At 41.4% G+C, this 15,038-nt stretch overlaps 1 protein-coding gene across 7 annotated transcripts in view; it reads right to left on the reverse strand.

Moving 5' to 3' along the window:
• The window catches only part of ppfia2 (PTPRF interacting protein alpha 2), a 960,214-nt gene that overhangs the window by 69,180 nt on the left and 875,996 nt on the right, over positions 1-15,038 (reverse strand). For all 7 annotated transcript variants that reach the window (XM_051919721.1, XM_051919713.1, XM_051919703.1 and 4 more), the window contains 2 exons: positions 13,936-14,029; positions 6,063-6,144 (listed from right to left, as the gene is read on the reverse strand). In XM_051919721.1, coding sequence (XP_051775681.1) covers positions 6,063-6,144; positions 13,936-14,029 — 176 coding nt within the window. The remainder of the gene's footprint in view (positions 1-6,062; positions 6,145-13,935; positions 14,030-15,038) is intronic.

Raw genomic sequence — 15,038 nt, forward strand, 5'->3', positions numbered from 1 at the left:
GGCCAAGCAAATTCATGATAGGTTTGCGGGTGCCGGGGATGCTCTAGACCAGGGGTAGGCAACGTCGGTCCTGGAGTGCCACAGTATGTGCAGGTTTTTGTTCCAACCCAGTTCCTTAACGAGAACTCAATTATTGCTGATGAAGCACATATTGCTTAAGTGACATTTTAATGCTTCATTTTAGTGGTCTCGCTTGTTAAGGTTCTCCAACCTTAATTGCTTATTTCAATCTTAAACTGCTGCATTCAGTGTTTTAATTGCTCCTTATTAGCAATAAGATGTAAAACAGGGGTAGGCAATGTCGGTCCTGGTGAGCCGCAGTGGCTACAGGTTTTCATTCCAACCCAATTGCTTAATTAGAAACCAATCATTGCCAATCTCAGACGTAATTTAATTTTATGGCTTGTTAGTCTGTGCAATGTAAGGCTTTTATATCGTAGATTTTTTTCCTTTCCAAGGATATCATCCAAATGATTTGAAGCCTAAAACAGATAATTTTCAGTCTGTCACATTTTTCTATTAAGTGTTTTATTAAATCAAACCGTACATGATGAACACACACAGATGTAATTGGAAAAAAGCTAGCTGGAGAACTGCTGGCTGCTTTGTCTTTTACATCTTATTGCTAATAAGGAGCAATTAAAACACTGAATGCAGCAGTTTAAGATTGAAATAAGCAATTAAGGTTGGAGAACCTTAACAAGCGAGACCACTAAAATGAAGCATTAAAATGTCACTTAAGCAATATGTGCTTCATCAGCAATAATTGAGTTCTCGTTAAGGAACTGGGTTGGAACAAAAACCTGCACATACTGTGGCACTCCAGGACCGACGTTGCCTACCCCTGCTCTAGACAACGACCCTCAACCTGGAACTTCTGTTGAATCTCCTGGCAAGAAAAGTGAATTTACTTCCAGCAAGGGCTGGTTTGAAAAATTCAAGAAAAGGATCAACTTGGCCAGCGTGAACCTGCATGGAGAGGCTGCCAAAGCAGACAAAGCCGCAGCCAAGAAATATGTCGCCGACACGTTCAAGGTGATCACTGAGGAAGGCGGATATCGGCCTGAAGAAGTGTTTAATATGGATGTGACAGCTCTATTTTGGAAGCGGATGCCGTCTTGTACTTTAATCACATAGGAAGAGGCAAAAGCCCTGGGTTTTAAGGGTCACAAAGATCGCATCACGCTGGTCATGTGCGGCTCATTTATCCAAAAACCCCCAGGCCCCGAATAAAAACCTGTGTACTGGATGCAAAACCCGAAGGCCTGGATTACGAAACTCCTGACATTGGATTGGTTTCACCAATGTTTCATTCCAGAGGTAAAGATCTATCTGGCAGAGAAAGGGCTGGAGTTCAAAGTCCTTTTACTTCTGGACAATGCTGGAGGTCATCCCTTGAAGATCAGGAACAAGAGGACCCAGCACAGGAAGAATACTCCGGCCTACCTCTCAAGCATCTCGCAACCATTCTACGAATGGCAAAAGATCTCCAGACGTCTGTTGAAGAATGAGACCCGCAAATGATTCGTTCTTTGCAATTTAGGAATGCTCTTGACAATGCCACTGAAGTGTATAAAAACCTCCTTATACAAATGAAAAAGCAGCGCAAGCAACTGCCCATCACAATGTTCCTTACCAGCAAAACACCGCCTAGTACACCTTCAGTGGAAGAAGAAACTCCAGACAACAACAGCGGTGTAATGCTCTCCTTTGTTAAAATTAAACTCATCGTTATCGGACAAGTCGTCATGTCATTGTTGGTGAGTACCCATAATTAATTTTCTACATACTTAGTACATGTACGTACGTTTAGTGTAACTGTACATACATTTTACTGTATACAATTTTTCTTGTATTGTACGTATTTATTGCTGGTGGCCTGTCTATCGTAATGGCTGTAACATACAGTATGTGATATCGGAGACGCTCGATATCTTTAAAATAACATTTAGATTTTACTGTATATAAACAGTGTGTTTATATACATAATTTCAACGAATCTTACCTAATATCTAAGATAATATAAAGGGTTTATGCTGTATAACTGTATGGGAAATATTTATAAGAGTGTGAGAGAGTTTATAAGGGTTTTTACATATGGTTTTTACTTTGAGGATTTTCACCTTTCGCAGGGGGTTCTGGAACGCAACCCCCGCGATCGTGGAGGGATCACTGTACGACATGTGTTGCTCACTCAAGTGGAACTTGTGCAGTGTTTTCTATGCAGCAGCTAACAGCCCTACAACAAAAAATAGATAGATCACCAAAATATACAAAGGGAAAGGCAGTAACAATTAATAAAATATACTAATCATAACGCCGGGCACAGCCCAAAGAGGCAACGTGGGTCCCCCTTCCCATGGGCTCACCACCTATGGGAGGGGCCAAGGAGGTCGGGTGCAGTGTGAGTTGGGTGGTGGCCGAAGGCGGGGACCTTGGCGGTCCGATCCTCGGCTACAGAAGCTGGCTCTTGGGACGTGGAATGTCACCTCTCTGAAGGGGAAGGAGCCTGAGCTTGTGCGTGAGGTTGAGAGTTTCCGGCTAGATATAGTCGGGCTCACCTCGACGCACAGCTTGGACTCTGGAACCAACCTCCTTGAGAGGGGCTGGACTCTCTACCACTCTGGAGTTGCCCCCGGTGAGAGGCGCCGAGTGGGTGTGGGTATACTTATTGCCCCCCGACTTGGAGCCTGTATATTGGGGTTTACACAAGTAGACGAGAGGGTAGCCTCCCTCCGCCTTCGGGTGGGGGGACGGGTCCTAACTGTTGTTTGTGCGTATGCACCGAACAGCAGTTCGGAGTACCCACCCTTTTTGGAGTCCCTGGAGGGTGTGCTAGAGGGCATACCATCTGGGGACTCCCTCGTACTGCTGGGAGACTTCAATGCTCACGTGGGCAATGACAGTGAGACCTGGAAGGGCGTGATTGGGAGGAATGGCCCCCCCGATCTGAACCCGAGTGGTGTTTTGTTATTGGACTTCTGTGCTCGTCACGGATTGTCCATAACGAACACCATGTTCAAGCATAGGGGTGTTCATATGTGCACTTGGCACCAGGACACCCTAGGCCTCAGTTCGATGATCGACTTTGTGGTCGTGTCGTCGGACTTGCGGCCACATGTCTTGGACACTCGGGTGAAGAGAGGGGCGGAGCTATCAACTGATCACCACCTGGTGGTGAGTTGGCTCCGATGGTGGGGGAGGATGCCGGTCAGGCCTGGTAGGCCCAAACGTGTTGTGAGGGTCTGCTGGGAACGTCTGGCAGAACCCCCTGTCAGAAGTAGCTTCAACTCCCACCTCCGGAAGAACTTTGACCATGTCCCGAGGGAGGTGGGGGACATTGAGTCTGAATGGGCCATGTTCCGTGCCTCTATTGTTGAGGCAGCTGACCGGAGCTGTGGCCGTAAGGTGGTCGGTGCCTGTCGTGGCGGCAATCCTCGAACCCGTTGGTGGACACCGGCGGTGAGGGATGCCGTCAAGCTGAAGAAGGAATCCTACTGGTCCCTTTTGTCCTGTGGGACTCTGGAGGCAGCTGATAGGTACCGGCAGGCCAAGCGGAATGCAGCTTCGGTGGTTGCTGAGGCAAAAACTCGGGCATGAGAGGAGTTTGGGGAGGCCATGGAGAACGACTTTCGGACGGCTTCGAGGAGATTCTGGTCCACCGTCCGGCGTCTCAGGAGGGGGAAGCAGTGCAGTGTCAACACTGTATATGGTGAGGATGGTGCGCTGTTGACCTCGACTCGGGACGTTGTGGATCGGTGGGGGGAGTACTTCGAAGACCTCCTCAATCCCAATAACATGCCTTTCAATGAGGAAGCAGAGCCTGGGGCTCGGAGGTGGGCTCCCCCATCTCTGGGACTGAGGTCACCGAGGTGGTCAAAAAACTCCTTGGTGGCAGGGCCCCGGGGGTGAATGAGATACGCCCGGAGTCCCTAAAGGCTCTGGATGTTGTAGGGCTGTCTTGGTTGACATGTCTCTACAACATCGCATGGACATCAGGGACAGTGCCTCTGGATTGGCAGACCGGGGTGGTGGTCCCCCTCTTTAAGAAGGGGGACCGGAGGGTGTGTTCCAACTACAGAGGGATCACACTCCTCAGCCTCCCTGGAAAAGTCTATTCGGGGGTTCTGGAGAGGAGGGTCCGTCGGATAGTCGAGCCTCGGATTCAGGAGGAACAGTGTGGTTTTCGTCCTGGTCGCGGAACAGTGGACCAGCTCTACACCCTTAGCAGGGTCCTGGAGGGTGCATGGGAGTTCGCCAAACCAGTCTACATGTGTTTTGTGGACTTGGAAAAGGCGTTCGACCGTGTCCCTCGGGGAATCCTGTGGGGGGTGCTACGGGAGTATGGAGTACCGGACCCCCTGATAAGGGCGGTTCGGTCCCTGTACAACCGGTGTCAGAGCTTGGTCCGCATTGCCGGCAGTAAGTCGAACCCGTTTCCAGTGAGAGATGGACTCCACCAGGGCTGCCCATTGTCACCGATTCTGTTCATAACTTTTATGGACAGAATTTTTAGGCGCAGCCAGGGTGTTGAGGGGGTCCAGTTTGGTGGACTCAGGATTGGGTCACTGCTTTTTGCAGATGATGTTGTCCTGTTTGCTTCATCAGGCCGTGATCTTCAGCTCTCTCTGGATCGGTTCGCAGCTGAGTGTGAAGCGGCTGGGATGGGAATCAGCACCTCCAAATCCGAGACAATGGTCCTCAGCCGGAAAAGGTTGGAGTGCCCTCTCAGGGTTGGGAGCGAGATCCTGCCTCAAGTGGAGGAGTTCAAGTATCTCGGGGTCTTGTTCACGAGTGAGGGAAGAATGGAGCGTGAGATCGACAGGCGGATCGGTGCGGCGTCCGCAGTGATGCGGGCTCTGCATCGATCTGTCATGGTGAAAAAGGAGCTGAGCCATAAGGCAAAGCTCTCAATTTACCGGTCGATCTATGTTCCTACCCTCACCTATGGTCATGAGCTATGGGTAGTGACCGAAAGAACGAGATCGCGAATACAAGCGGCTGAAATGAGTTTCCTCCGCAGGGTGTCTGGGCTCTCCCTTAAAGATAGGGTGAGAAGCTCAGTCATCCGGGAGGGGCTCAGAGTAGAGCCGCTGCTCCTCCGCATCGAGAGGAGTCAGATGAGGTGGCTCGGGCATCTGATCAGGATGCCTCCTGGACGCCTCCCTGGTGAGGTGTTCCGGGCACGTCTAACCGGGAGGAGGCCCCGGGGAAGACCCAGGACACGCTGGAGGGACTATGTCTCTCGACTGGCCTGGGAACGCCTTGGGATTCTCCCGGAAGAGCTAGAAGAAGTGGCCGGGGAGAGGGAAGTCTGGGCATCTCTGCTCAAGCTGCTGCCCCCGCAACCCGACCTCGGATAAGCGGAAGAGGATGGATGGATGGACTAATCATAACACATTTATTGATATAACACATGCTTTTCACTCATAATAACTTATCTCTCTATTATAAAAAAATCTTGGAAGGAAACAAGACATGATGGTGCAGAGACACTTTCACGTCCTGTGAGACGAGTCTTCATTCCAAGAGATGTAACCACGCACGGGGCTGGAAGCCCCACGAGACAAGAGCTGTTGCAAAGAGATTTGTAAAAGTCCTGTGTGGTTATGTCAGACACATTTCTTGTAGAGAGAAAGAAATGATATTCACTCACTGGCAGTTATACGTTGCAGTGTCATGATGTAATTCCAAACACGGGATCAAAATTCAATGCAATATTAATGAAAATGTAAAAGCGAAAAGAGATCAAATATATGGACATCGGTGATATGACAGAAGTGCGCTGTGCGAGATGCAGATCTCCAGATGCTCTAGTATTGAAGCGAAGCCCCCTAGTACATTACAAAACAGAAAGAATCTGTACATTTGATAGCAATATAAATTTTATAAAGCTTGCTATAACCAAGCATACAGTATCTAAATGATTTGGATCTGACTCCTAAATAGATATGATTTTACTCTTTTAACTAATTTCATTTTTGAATTTGAATTGCTGTGTTTTCTCATTATACTTTTAATTTTAAAAGAACAATGTACTTTTCTTTTTTAGATTAATTTACCTCAAGCCACGCAACCACAGTGGGACCATCCCATTGAGCAAAAGGTAACCCTTTTCTTCGAGCCTCTTCAAGTAGCTCATGTCTGTAGAACAAAACAAACAATGAATTCCATTATAAAATGAGTATGTTACACATTACTAATTAAAACATTTAATTGTTTTCCTGACAGTAAATTTTAGTAAAACATTTAACATGCTTGCAAAGTTAGTTCAAAAATTGAAAATCAGAGTCAGATCTAACCACTGTGCTTCAGAGGGAAAAAATCTAGTTTTGTATGTATATTTTGTGTAGTAAAAAGGGTAACTAAACCATTTCTTATTTACAAAAATAACTCAGATTATAATATATTTAATACAAGCCATATGCCATCCAAGCAAAACATCAATAAGCAAGATTTTTTATTATCGTAAATTCCGTATTCAGTGACTGCAGCTTGGATTTACATCTAATATGCATATTACAGGAATGTTCAAACTGTATATACTGTATAAAATATATATTTTGTCACACATGAGTGTCTTTGGCTTATTCTCTGGGCTCTTCTGCAGTATGTACTTCCACCCCAGGTTGAGATGAGGCACTGGCTCTAACCTTGTCCTCTGTTTCTCCCTCCACAGTACCGAGAAGACACCAAGTGAGGGCAACTGACTCTGACCCTTCCAGTTTCCCTGCTACATATCCTGCAGTTCCCAGAAGGAGGCGTCACTCATTACGAGAATGCACCACAGGGTGGAGCTCCTTCCCGCTGTGACTTTATGAGGCTTGAAAGCAGAAAGAAATGTTTCTCAAGATGACCCTGTTTTTGTTTGTTTTGTTGGTACCCCAATATTTTCTCTTTTCTGGACGTGCAGCTATTTTATTTTGTAAAATGCCAGTATTGAGCTTAGTGGGTAATACAGTCCTGCTCTATTGGGTTCCGCCCTTTAAGCCTACAATCCAGAAATTTTTGCCATAAGTCTATTGGTATCTAAAGTAGGATGGCATTAAAATGTAATTCTCTGCTCTAGTAACCGCAGAAAATGTAAAAAATAAAGGGCTGGTTAAAAACCATTCCATAAGCACCGTGTCTGCCTGAACGAATATCAGGTCATGTATAGTGGTCTATGTATTGATTATAACTTTGCATGCTGGAAAAAGATTAGAAAAGCTAGCTGAAGTGAAGGAAATGGCAGAATTGTTAAACAGATGGAGAACAAAGCTGGTGAAAGTGACAAAAACAAAGAAAGAACTGACTGTCCTGGATTGTGCTAGGGCTGTGTTAGCTGAAAATATTCTACCCAGAAAGAGGCCAATGGAGTCTATCAGTACTGATGGTTATGAGGGTCTTCAAAAGAATCCTCTGTACTGAAGGAAATGTTTATCCAAGCTGTGTGAGGAGCTGCACTATGTAGGCCTGTGAAACATGGCAGATGACAGTGGAGCATGATAGAACAATGTAAATGGCAGAGATGAAATTAAGCAGTTTGATTTATGGAATTTCACTGAGAGAGAGGCAGACAAGTGCACCGTTTAAAAAAAAAGGACTGGTGGAGGTAATATGTCACATAGTGAAGAGAAAGGTGCATTGAAATTGATACATATACAGGGTGAAGTTACGAGAGCCGAAGAAGACACGGGTGAAAAATGGTAGAAAACAAGAGCCAGCTAACTAGAGTTACTGCTTTTTACAGTTAAGGTCTAGATTAGGAAATATGCTGATTTAATTTAAATTTAATTTGATTCAATACTCAGTTATTCATAAAATACTCTATGATTTTGAGTAAAAAATTAAACGAAAAAACTACAAATGCTAAAATATATAGCAGCTGTGCATAAAACTGTTATTTACTAAAGTGTCTAGCACTTAATAACTTTCAAACAAACTTAAGAAACATGAAACATTTAGGTTACTGTGTAATATAATACAATGCATAAACAGAATAAAAAAGAAACAAAGTGTGTTGTTTTAAGACTACATCAGGTGGTGCAATTGTAATGAGTTAATTTTATTAAGTAACAACTGGCATACATTTTAAGTGTAGCTGCCCTGTAGTTTTAAATAATAGGAAAAGATTTAAGACTGAGAGACAAGATCAGGAACATTTGCTTTTTACTTGCACAGAGTTTTGAGAAGGATAGAACAGATAAGACCTCTAGAAGATATTAACCTTTCTTTCTAGTTAACAAGTTTAGTTTTAAAAAGTCTATCAAGAAAAAAAAACGCTACAACAACTGCTGTTACTTTACGAAAGCATTGCAATGACAGGTTGTGGCTTAAAATTAGCTAAATTATGCATCTCTATCTCTATCTTCTTATAACTCTACAAATTAATAATATAGATAGATAGATAGATAGATAGATAGATAGATAGATAGATAGATAGATAGATAGATAGATAGATAGATAGATAGATAGATAGATAGATAGATAGATGCTGGCATGCTTTTGTGCTATGAGGCGCCTGGTCACCCTCAGAAATGTGTCTTGATTTTGGGTCTACCAAATCTCTTCCTATCAGAGTTTCTTACAATTTCCAGATGTCTTTGGATTGTGTAGGGCATTGTACTCACTGACACTTTGATTTTTTTTGTAATTTCTCTAAATGAAAGGCCTACACTTCTAAGGATTATAATGCTCTGTCTCATTTTATTTGTTAATTGTTGTTTTCTTGCCATTATCCCTGGAATTTGCAACTATTTACTGTGTAATATTGTCCAAGTAGTACTTCAGAGGGTATAGTAACACAGTCTGTTCCAGCTCTGCTTTAAGACAGTAAGAGGGTTTTTTAAGTAATCAACAGAAGTTGGGACACCTGTGCAAACTGTTTGCTTCAACTTGCAAATTGTAATTTACTTAATTGCTGCAAACATCTGTACATTGTAACCTATTATATGTTCACTGAAAAGGGCCTATTTGTAATATTCTGAATTTTCCTTTTTTCAGTTTTTGCTGACCTAAACTTTAAATTTAAACCTCTGACAGTTTACTGCTTACCTTTTCACCATTTTAGTCTTTCATTACATTTCAACTGATTCAATTTGAAGAAACGTGTCGGAGGATCTCCTCATGGGCTCAATCAAGGTAATTAAGAACCCACCAGGACAAGAGGGGTGCTGTCGCTAACATTCTCTTCTCCTTCTCTCCCTGCAGCACCAAGAAACCACCCAGTGAGGGCACTTAGCCCCGCCCCTTCCATTTCCCCAGCTATAAGAAGGAGGCGTGTTTTATGGCCAGAGTGACCTGCCGAACGGAGCTCCTGACACATTCACCCTGAACCTGTGGCTAAAGTCGAACCTTCTGAACTTGACTTTTACTTTTAAAGCACATTTTTGAAAAATGTCAGTGCCTATAGTGACATGTGCACTGCAAATTAGAACATTTCTTTCTGTTATAATGCATGATGTCTAAAGGTTTATCCAACAGATTGCCAGCGTACAGATAAACAATGGAAACCTATTCTAAAATTCTCCTTTCTGACTGTTAGGTTGTGCTGATTATTGTCTTCAGAACTATGAAGGCATTTTTAAGCTAGTTTTAAACTTCAATACACTCAAGGCTCTAATTTAAAACAACAGGTTGTCAAAACTGCAGTTTTGTGCAGTGACAACCATGAAAGGTAATTTCACTTTTCAAGCCCAGCAGAAAGTAGCAGACTTTTATTTCACATTTTTTTTATAACAATGGAGCCAAGGAGTTTTTCATTCAGATGGAAGAAGGACCCCTGCAATAAACATATTAACCAGTGTACATGTTAAATCAGGTTTATTATTTCCACACTGTGATAACAACATACTGAAATACACACAGTAGTTTTATTTGACTACTTAAAAATAACTTTGTATTAATGAAAAGGGGATTTGAGGGAAGTCATTTAAACATGGCTAGTCAGGGAATAAAATGGTTAACAGATAACAAAAAAAAAAATTAGAAAATCAACATCAAATAACCAGCGCATGTGCTGATTATATCTCATTAGTGACAGACAGTTATGACTTGATTTACAGTACAGGCAACAATCACACACACATACACTCAGAATGAATGGCAGCGTTCTAAAAGACCAAGTTAAAGGTATTTGAAAAACCATTCGGTGTAAACAGCAGAATACAAAAGGGAAAGAGAGAACAAAACCAGTGCCATCCACTGAATCTTGAATACTCAGACATCTGTAAAAATCAATACTAATTCAATATACATTAAATCAGGAGAAAGGGGGGAAAAAAGGAATTGAAAATGTACTAAATAGGACAATGGCTCCAATAAACAGAATTCTATTTGTTATCGACACAGATACATTAAAAAGAAGCAACGAGCACACACAAAGAGCAAGAAAACAGCAATGTGGAGCTGACAGCGGAAACGTTCAGCAGCTTAAGTGATCTCACTTACCCTGAAATGCTTTTTTATTTTTCATGTGATGAGAAGAGATGGATGGGAAACAAAAGCACACAAATATTAATGAGTTTATGCTGTCAACACACACACAGCAGAAGCAAGCAACAAGCGAATTATTAGAGAAGGGAGCAAGGGCACTCGCAATTACGCTTCTGGGAAAGCATCTCGGGTCTTCAGGAGCTCACAGCCACACAAGTGATCAGCACAGCATAGAGGAGAAACTGATTAATGTCGGCATCCATGCAGCCTGAGGCTGCCGAGAGCAGTCAATCTTTCAACCTTTAGGAAATCAGCAAAGGAGGGAGACAGATGTTTTTTCTTTATCTCATGCGGGTGTCATCAAGAAACAAGTTGAAGTTGAAAAGTGCTTTGAAGAGAAAAGCCATCAATTTTGAAAACTTTTTTAAATTTATCCCTGTTGTACACACTCCTCCCACCCCCATGGATTAGCAGGGTTTGTAGTAAGGAATTGCTCTAGGGTAGAGTAAGGGATGAACTGGTCAGTCATTATTTTGGTCAATATTAATGATGCAAGTGAAAAGACACCAAGCATAGAAGGAGAGAAAAAGGGCAACATGCACTGAACATCGATAAAATGACAAATCATTCTTGGATAAACGGCATGATGCAGAGTATAGTCCCACTTCAGAATGCATCCAAGAAAAAGCTGCAGAACAAGAAACTTCCAAAATTTAAGCAAAGAAAAACATAGAAAACAAGTTTATCTGGAGACAAAAAATGCAACTTGTATGCACTGATTTATTTGCATGTGTATGCGTTCAGCCTCATTCTCAAATATGAGTATCTTATTACATAAAACTCAAGCTCCCAGTATCAACTGTAGCCAATAAAAGCCACCTCTGACATAACACATCAAGGATTCATTTTATTCCTCCATTTTCTATGTCCATGTTTTCTCGGTCAGGGTCACAGTTGACAGAAATGAGCACACATTCTTACAAAACACACACAAACCTCCAATGGACGAATTGTGAGATGGCAATCAAGCCGGCAGGGTATTATTGGACTGTAGCAAATACATTAAAAACTGGAAAACGCGACACATAAAATATCTGAGAGTAAAGGCCGGATGAGGCAGCAACTCTGTTGTGCTACCTGAATTATACAGTAAATATGGCAACCAAATGACAGGTTTCATTTTCTGAATTATCTACTGTATCTCTATTACCTGGAGATTATTATGACAAATAAATGATTCATATTTGGTACATGTTCCCCTCTAACGGTAAAGACAATTTTTGTTTAATAGGTGTGAATTTAAACAACGTTAAAACTGCATCAACTAAGAATTAAAAGCAAATTTTTTCAAATGTCTCTCTATTATAAAACTAAAAAACTTGGAAGGAGATAAGATGTGATTGCCTCAGAGACACTTTCACGTACCGTGAGATGAGTCTTCGTGCCAAGTGATATAACCACGCCTGGGGTCAGTAGCCCTGTGAGACAAGGGCTTATGCAAAGAGATTTGGAAAAGTCCTACGCAGGCAGGTGAGCAAAGTGAGTTTCCCCTTAATATCATAAAAAAAAGCGTGTCATATTTTATTGGTAAGCTGGTAGAAAAGTATTGACCTTTTTAATGGGAATTTGTCTTAACTTCACACTGATGTATAATTACAACCGTTTAAGATACATGACATGATGCCAGCAGCGCAATGCACCTTTAGGATGTTAAATCTGCTTGGCCCCAGAGAATTACTTGATTATTTTTATATTTTTGGCTGCCTCCTTTATTAGACTGGAGCAAAAATCTACAGCCACTGAAGCCGACCAGGACAACCCCTGAGCACCCATTATGTTAAGCTATCTAAAAGATCAGGCTACAGTGTGACTGGTTAAATATAATTTTTACAAGCTGAACCAAAGGCTGATGCTGTGTGACTTATTCAGCAACAAACATTTAGTCAACAGTGGGAACTGAACCAGCAGCCTTAGAATTTAAAGTGCAGTATCTCAGCCACTACACCATTGCATCTACCTTGAATTTGGGCTACTGTCACACTACATGACTGTTCCTATGATAATCAGCCATAGCCTTCATTTACGTCATCTTAAGAAAATCACTGCCAGTTCTTGACAGTGTTTGCATACACGATAGGTGTTGTGTAGTGTGACAACTGGCTTGATTTGAGCGTAGTGAGTTGCAAGTCTGTCAGCGTAAACAGCCAATGAGTACTTAACTCTCAATACCATGAGCTCTCAAGCAGCATTACAATGCTCATATATGAGAATATTTACAGGGCAAGACAAGATTTGGAATTGTGATGAAAGGTCCAGAGGGGATCATGCGGTCAGACACGTCCAGCAAATCACAGTTATATAATCTGGCACTCTCAGAGGCAAAGAGATTCAGCTGCAGCCATTACATTTCACGTGTCCTGTAGTGTAACTATTCCCTCAAAAGAAATGCACATTATTTGGTTAGGGACTTCATTTTTCACATCACAGGGTTACTTTTGCTTTGTTTTGTTTTTTTCTTTGTTTCGTAAATTATTACACCTCTTCCAACAGTGATTACTAGCTAATTCATTTTTGTTGGCTTCATCCACTGTGTTCTGCTTAGTGCTCTCGAAGCAGACTTTAATCAATAACCTTTTAAATGAACCCTTTAAGAAACAAGACCACAAGTGTATTGAATTCTTTAATAGAAATTGAGTCAAACTAATTAGTATCAGGAGGAGGACATGACTATCACTTAAGACTACTAAACGCGTGGATGCACTTTTGTTTGGTGGGTTATTCGTTTAAAACTAAAAGTGCAAACCTGCAACAGAACAAATATTTTCATTTTAAATCAGCATATAAATTATGAACATATAAACTAACTGTTACATATGATACTGAACGACTTAATAAAAATTATTATTTGAATAGAAAAAGTTAATATTGTTGACAACATCTTAAAAGCAAGATGGCACTCTTGAAATCAATGATTATACATTTGAGTCAACATGTCTATGAATTCATTGTTGTCATTATTGCGATTACTACTTTAACAATTCTAATTACACTTTCTTAACTGTTACACTGGGAGAAGGTAAGTATTAAAAAATTCATACTTATAATTTTAAAGGGAGTTATGATTAGAGGATGGGCAGCCACTCCAATTTGCCTGCAAACAAAATGCTAGTTAAAGTTTTAATGTGACAATGAAAAGAAAGAAAAGGGAATATCACCCTTTTCAATAAATTTATACCAGAACAAATCAGAATGTAAGGTTATTTTAAGAAAATGTTTGCATTGGTATCTTTTTTCTGAAAATAAGAGCACTACCACATAAGCATGTTGTCCATGGTGATGACAATAAAAAAAAACATATCGTTAATTAATCAAGAAGAAGGCTAGATAGAGGAAGACTTCTTAATTCTTAAAGTTGATTGTGAATTAAATTAATTTTGCTTTACCGTGCATATGATATATGCATGCCAAGAAAAAAAATTCAGTAATGTTATGAGCAATACAAATGAGCCAAATACTTACTTCTTTTTCAGTCGTCTGTCCTTTTCTGCTTGCGTTCCAAGTTTTCCCAACCCGAGGGAGTCCTGGCCAGCAAGATCAGTGTCAGACATGTGCCCTGAGCATAAAATAAACAAGGAAAAGTTTTATTTTTAATTTGTCACTCTTTCATTCATTTATTTTTCATACCTGATAATTACTGTTGAAGACTGTAAAAAGCCACTGCCAGTTTCACCAAAAAGTCACAAAAAAAGAGAATGGCAGTCAATGACCGAAGACACATTTCCCATAAACTCAAACCAAGGCAATTTAGCACTGCCAATCAACCTAACAGCATGGGATACCCATTTGAACAAACAGGAGAACATACAAATTGTACACAGCCAGCAAATGAACACAGGAATGCAGGCAGCTCAGTTGTTAACTATGCAAATGTGCCACAGTTTCTATTACTCATCCATCCATTCATTTTTGAGCCCACTTACTCCACCTTAGGGTGGCGGGAGCCAGAAACCTGTCATGGCAGCACTTGGATGAAGGCAGATAATAAACATGAAAAGGGTGCCAATCCACTGCAGGGTACCTACATGTATTCAATCTCACCCTGACTGTGCTACTTTAAAGTCACTAATTAACCAAGCAGGCATGTTTTGGGGGTATACAATGAATATTCCAGTATGTTGGGGAAAACCTACGCAGAAGGAAAAATGTGCAGACTCTACATGGTTGGTACTGAGGATGAGACTCAAGCCCACGACTTGGGAGCTGAGAGACAGCAGCACTAACTACTGCTTCGTTATGCTAATCTCGCCTATCATTGTTTGATAATGACATTGGACCCTCAAAGGAAGAAGAACAGTAGCATAGTGGTTGTATTTACCATTATTTTTTGAGTTTGTAATTTTAAAAAAGAATAGAGAAAATGTTAAACCCAGTCATTTACTTACATCAAGACTAATGCATTCTGTTCTCAGTCATTAATGTTATGGTAGCTTTGACCAATACATTTCCACATATCATTAAATCACTTGTTGAATTTCACGACTGACCTTACAATATTACAAAAAACAGAGTAAAGATAATTCTCAAAAATGTATACTTTTTTTCATTGTAATTTTTGTCAAACA

This window comes from Erpetoichthys calabaricus, chromosome 1, assembly GCF_900747795.2.
Source record: "Erpetoichthys calabaricus chromosome 1, fErpCal1.3, whole genome shotgun sequence".
Taxonomy (NCBI): Eukaryota; Metazoa; Chordata; class Cladistia; order Polypteriformes; family Polypteridae; genus Erpetoichthys; species Erpetoichthys calabaricus.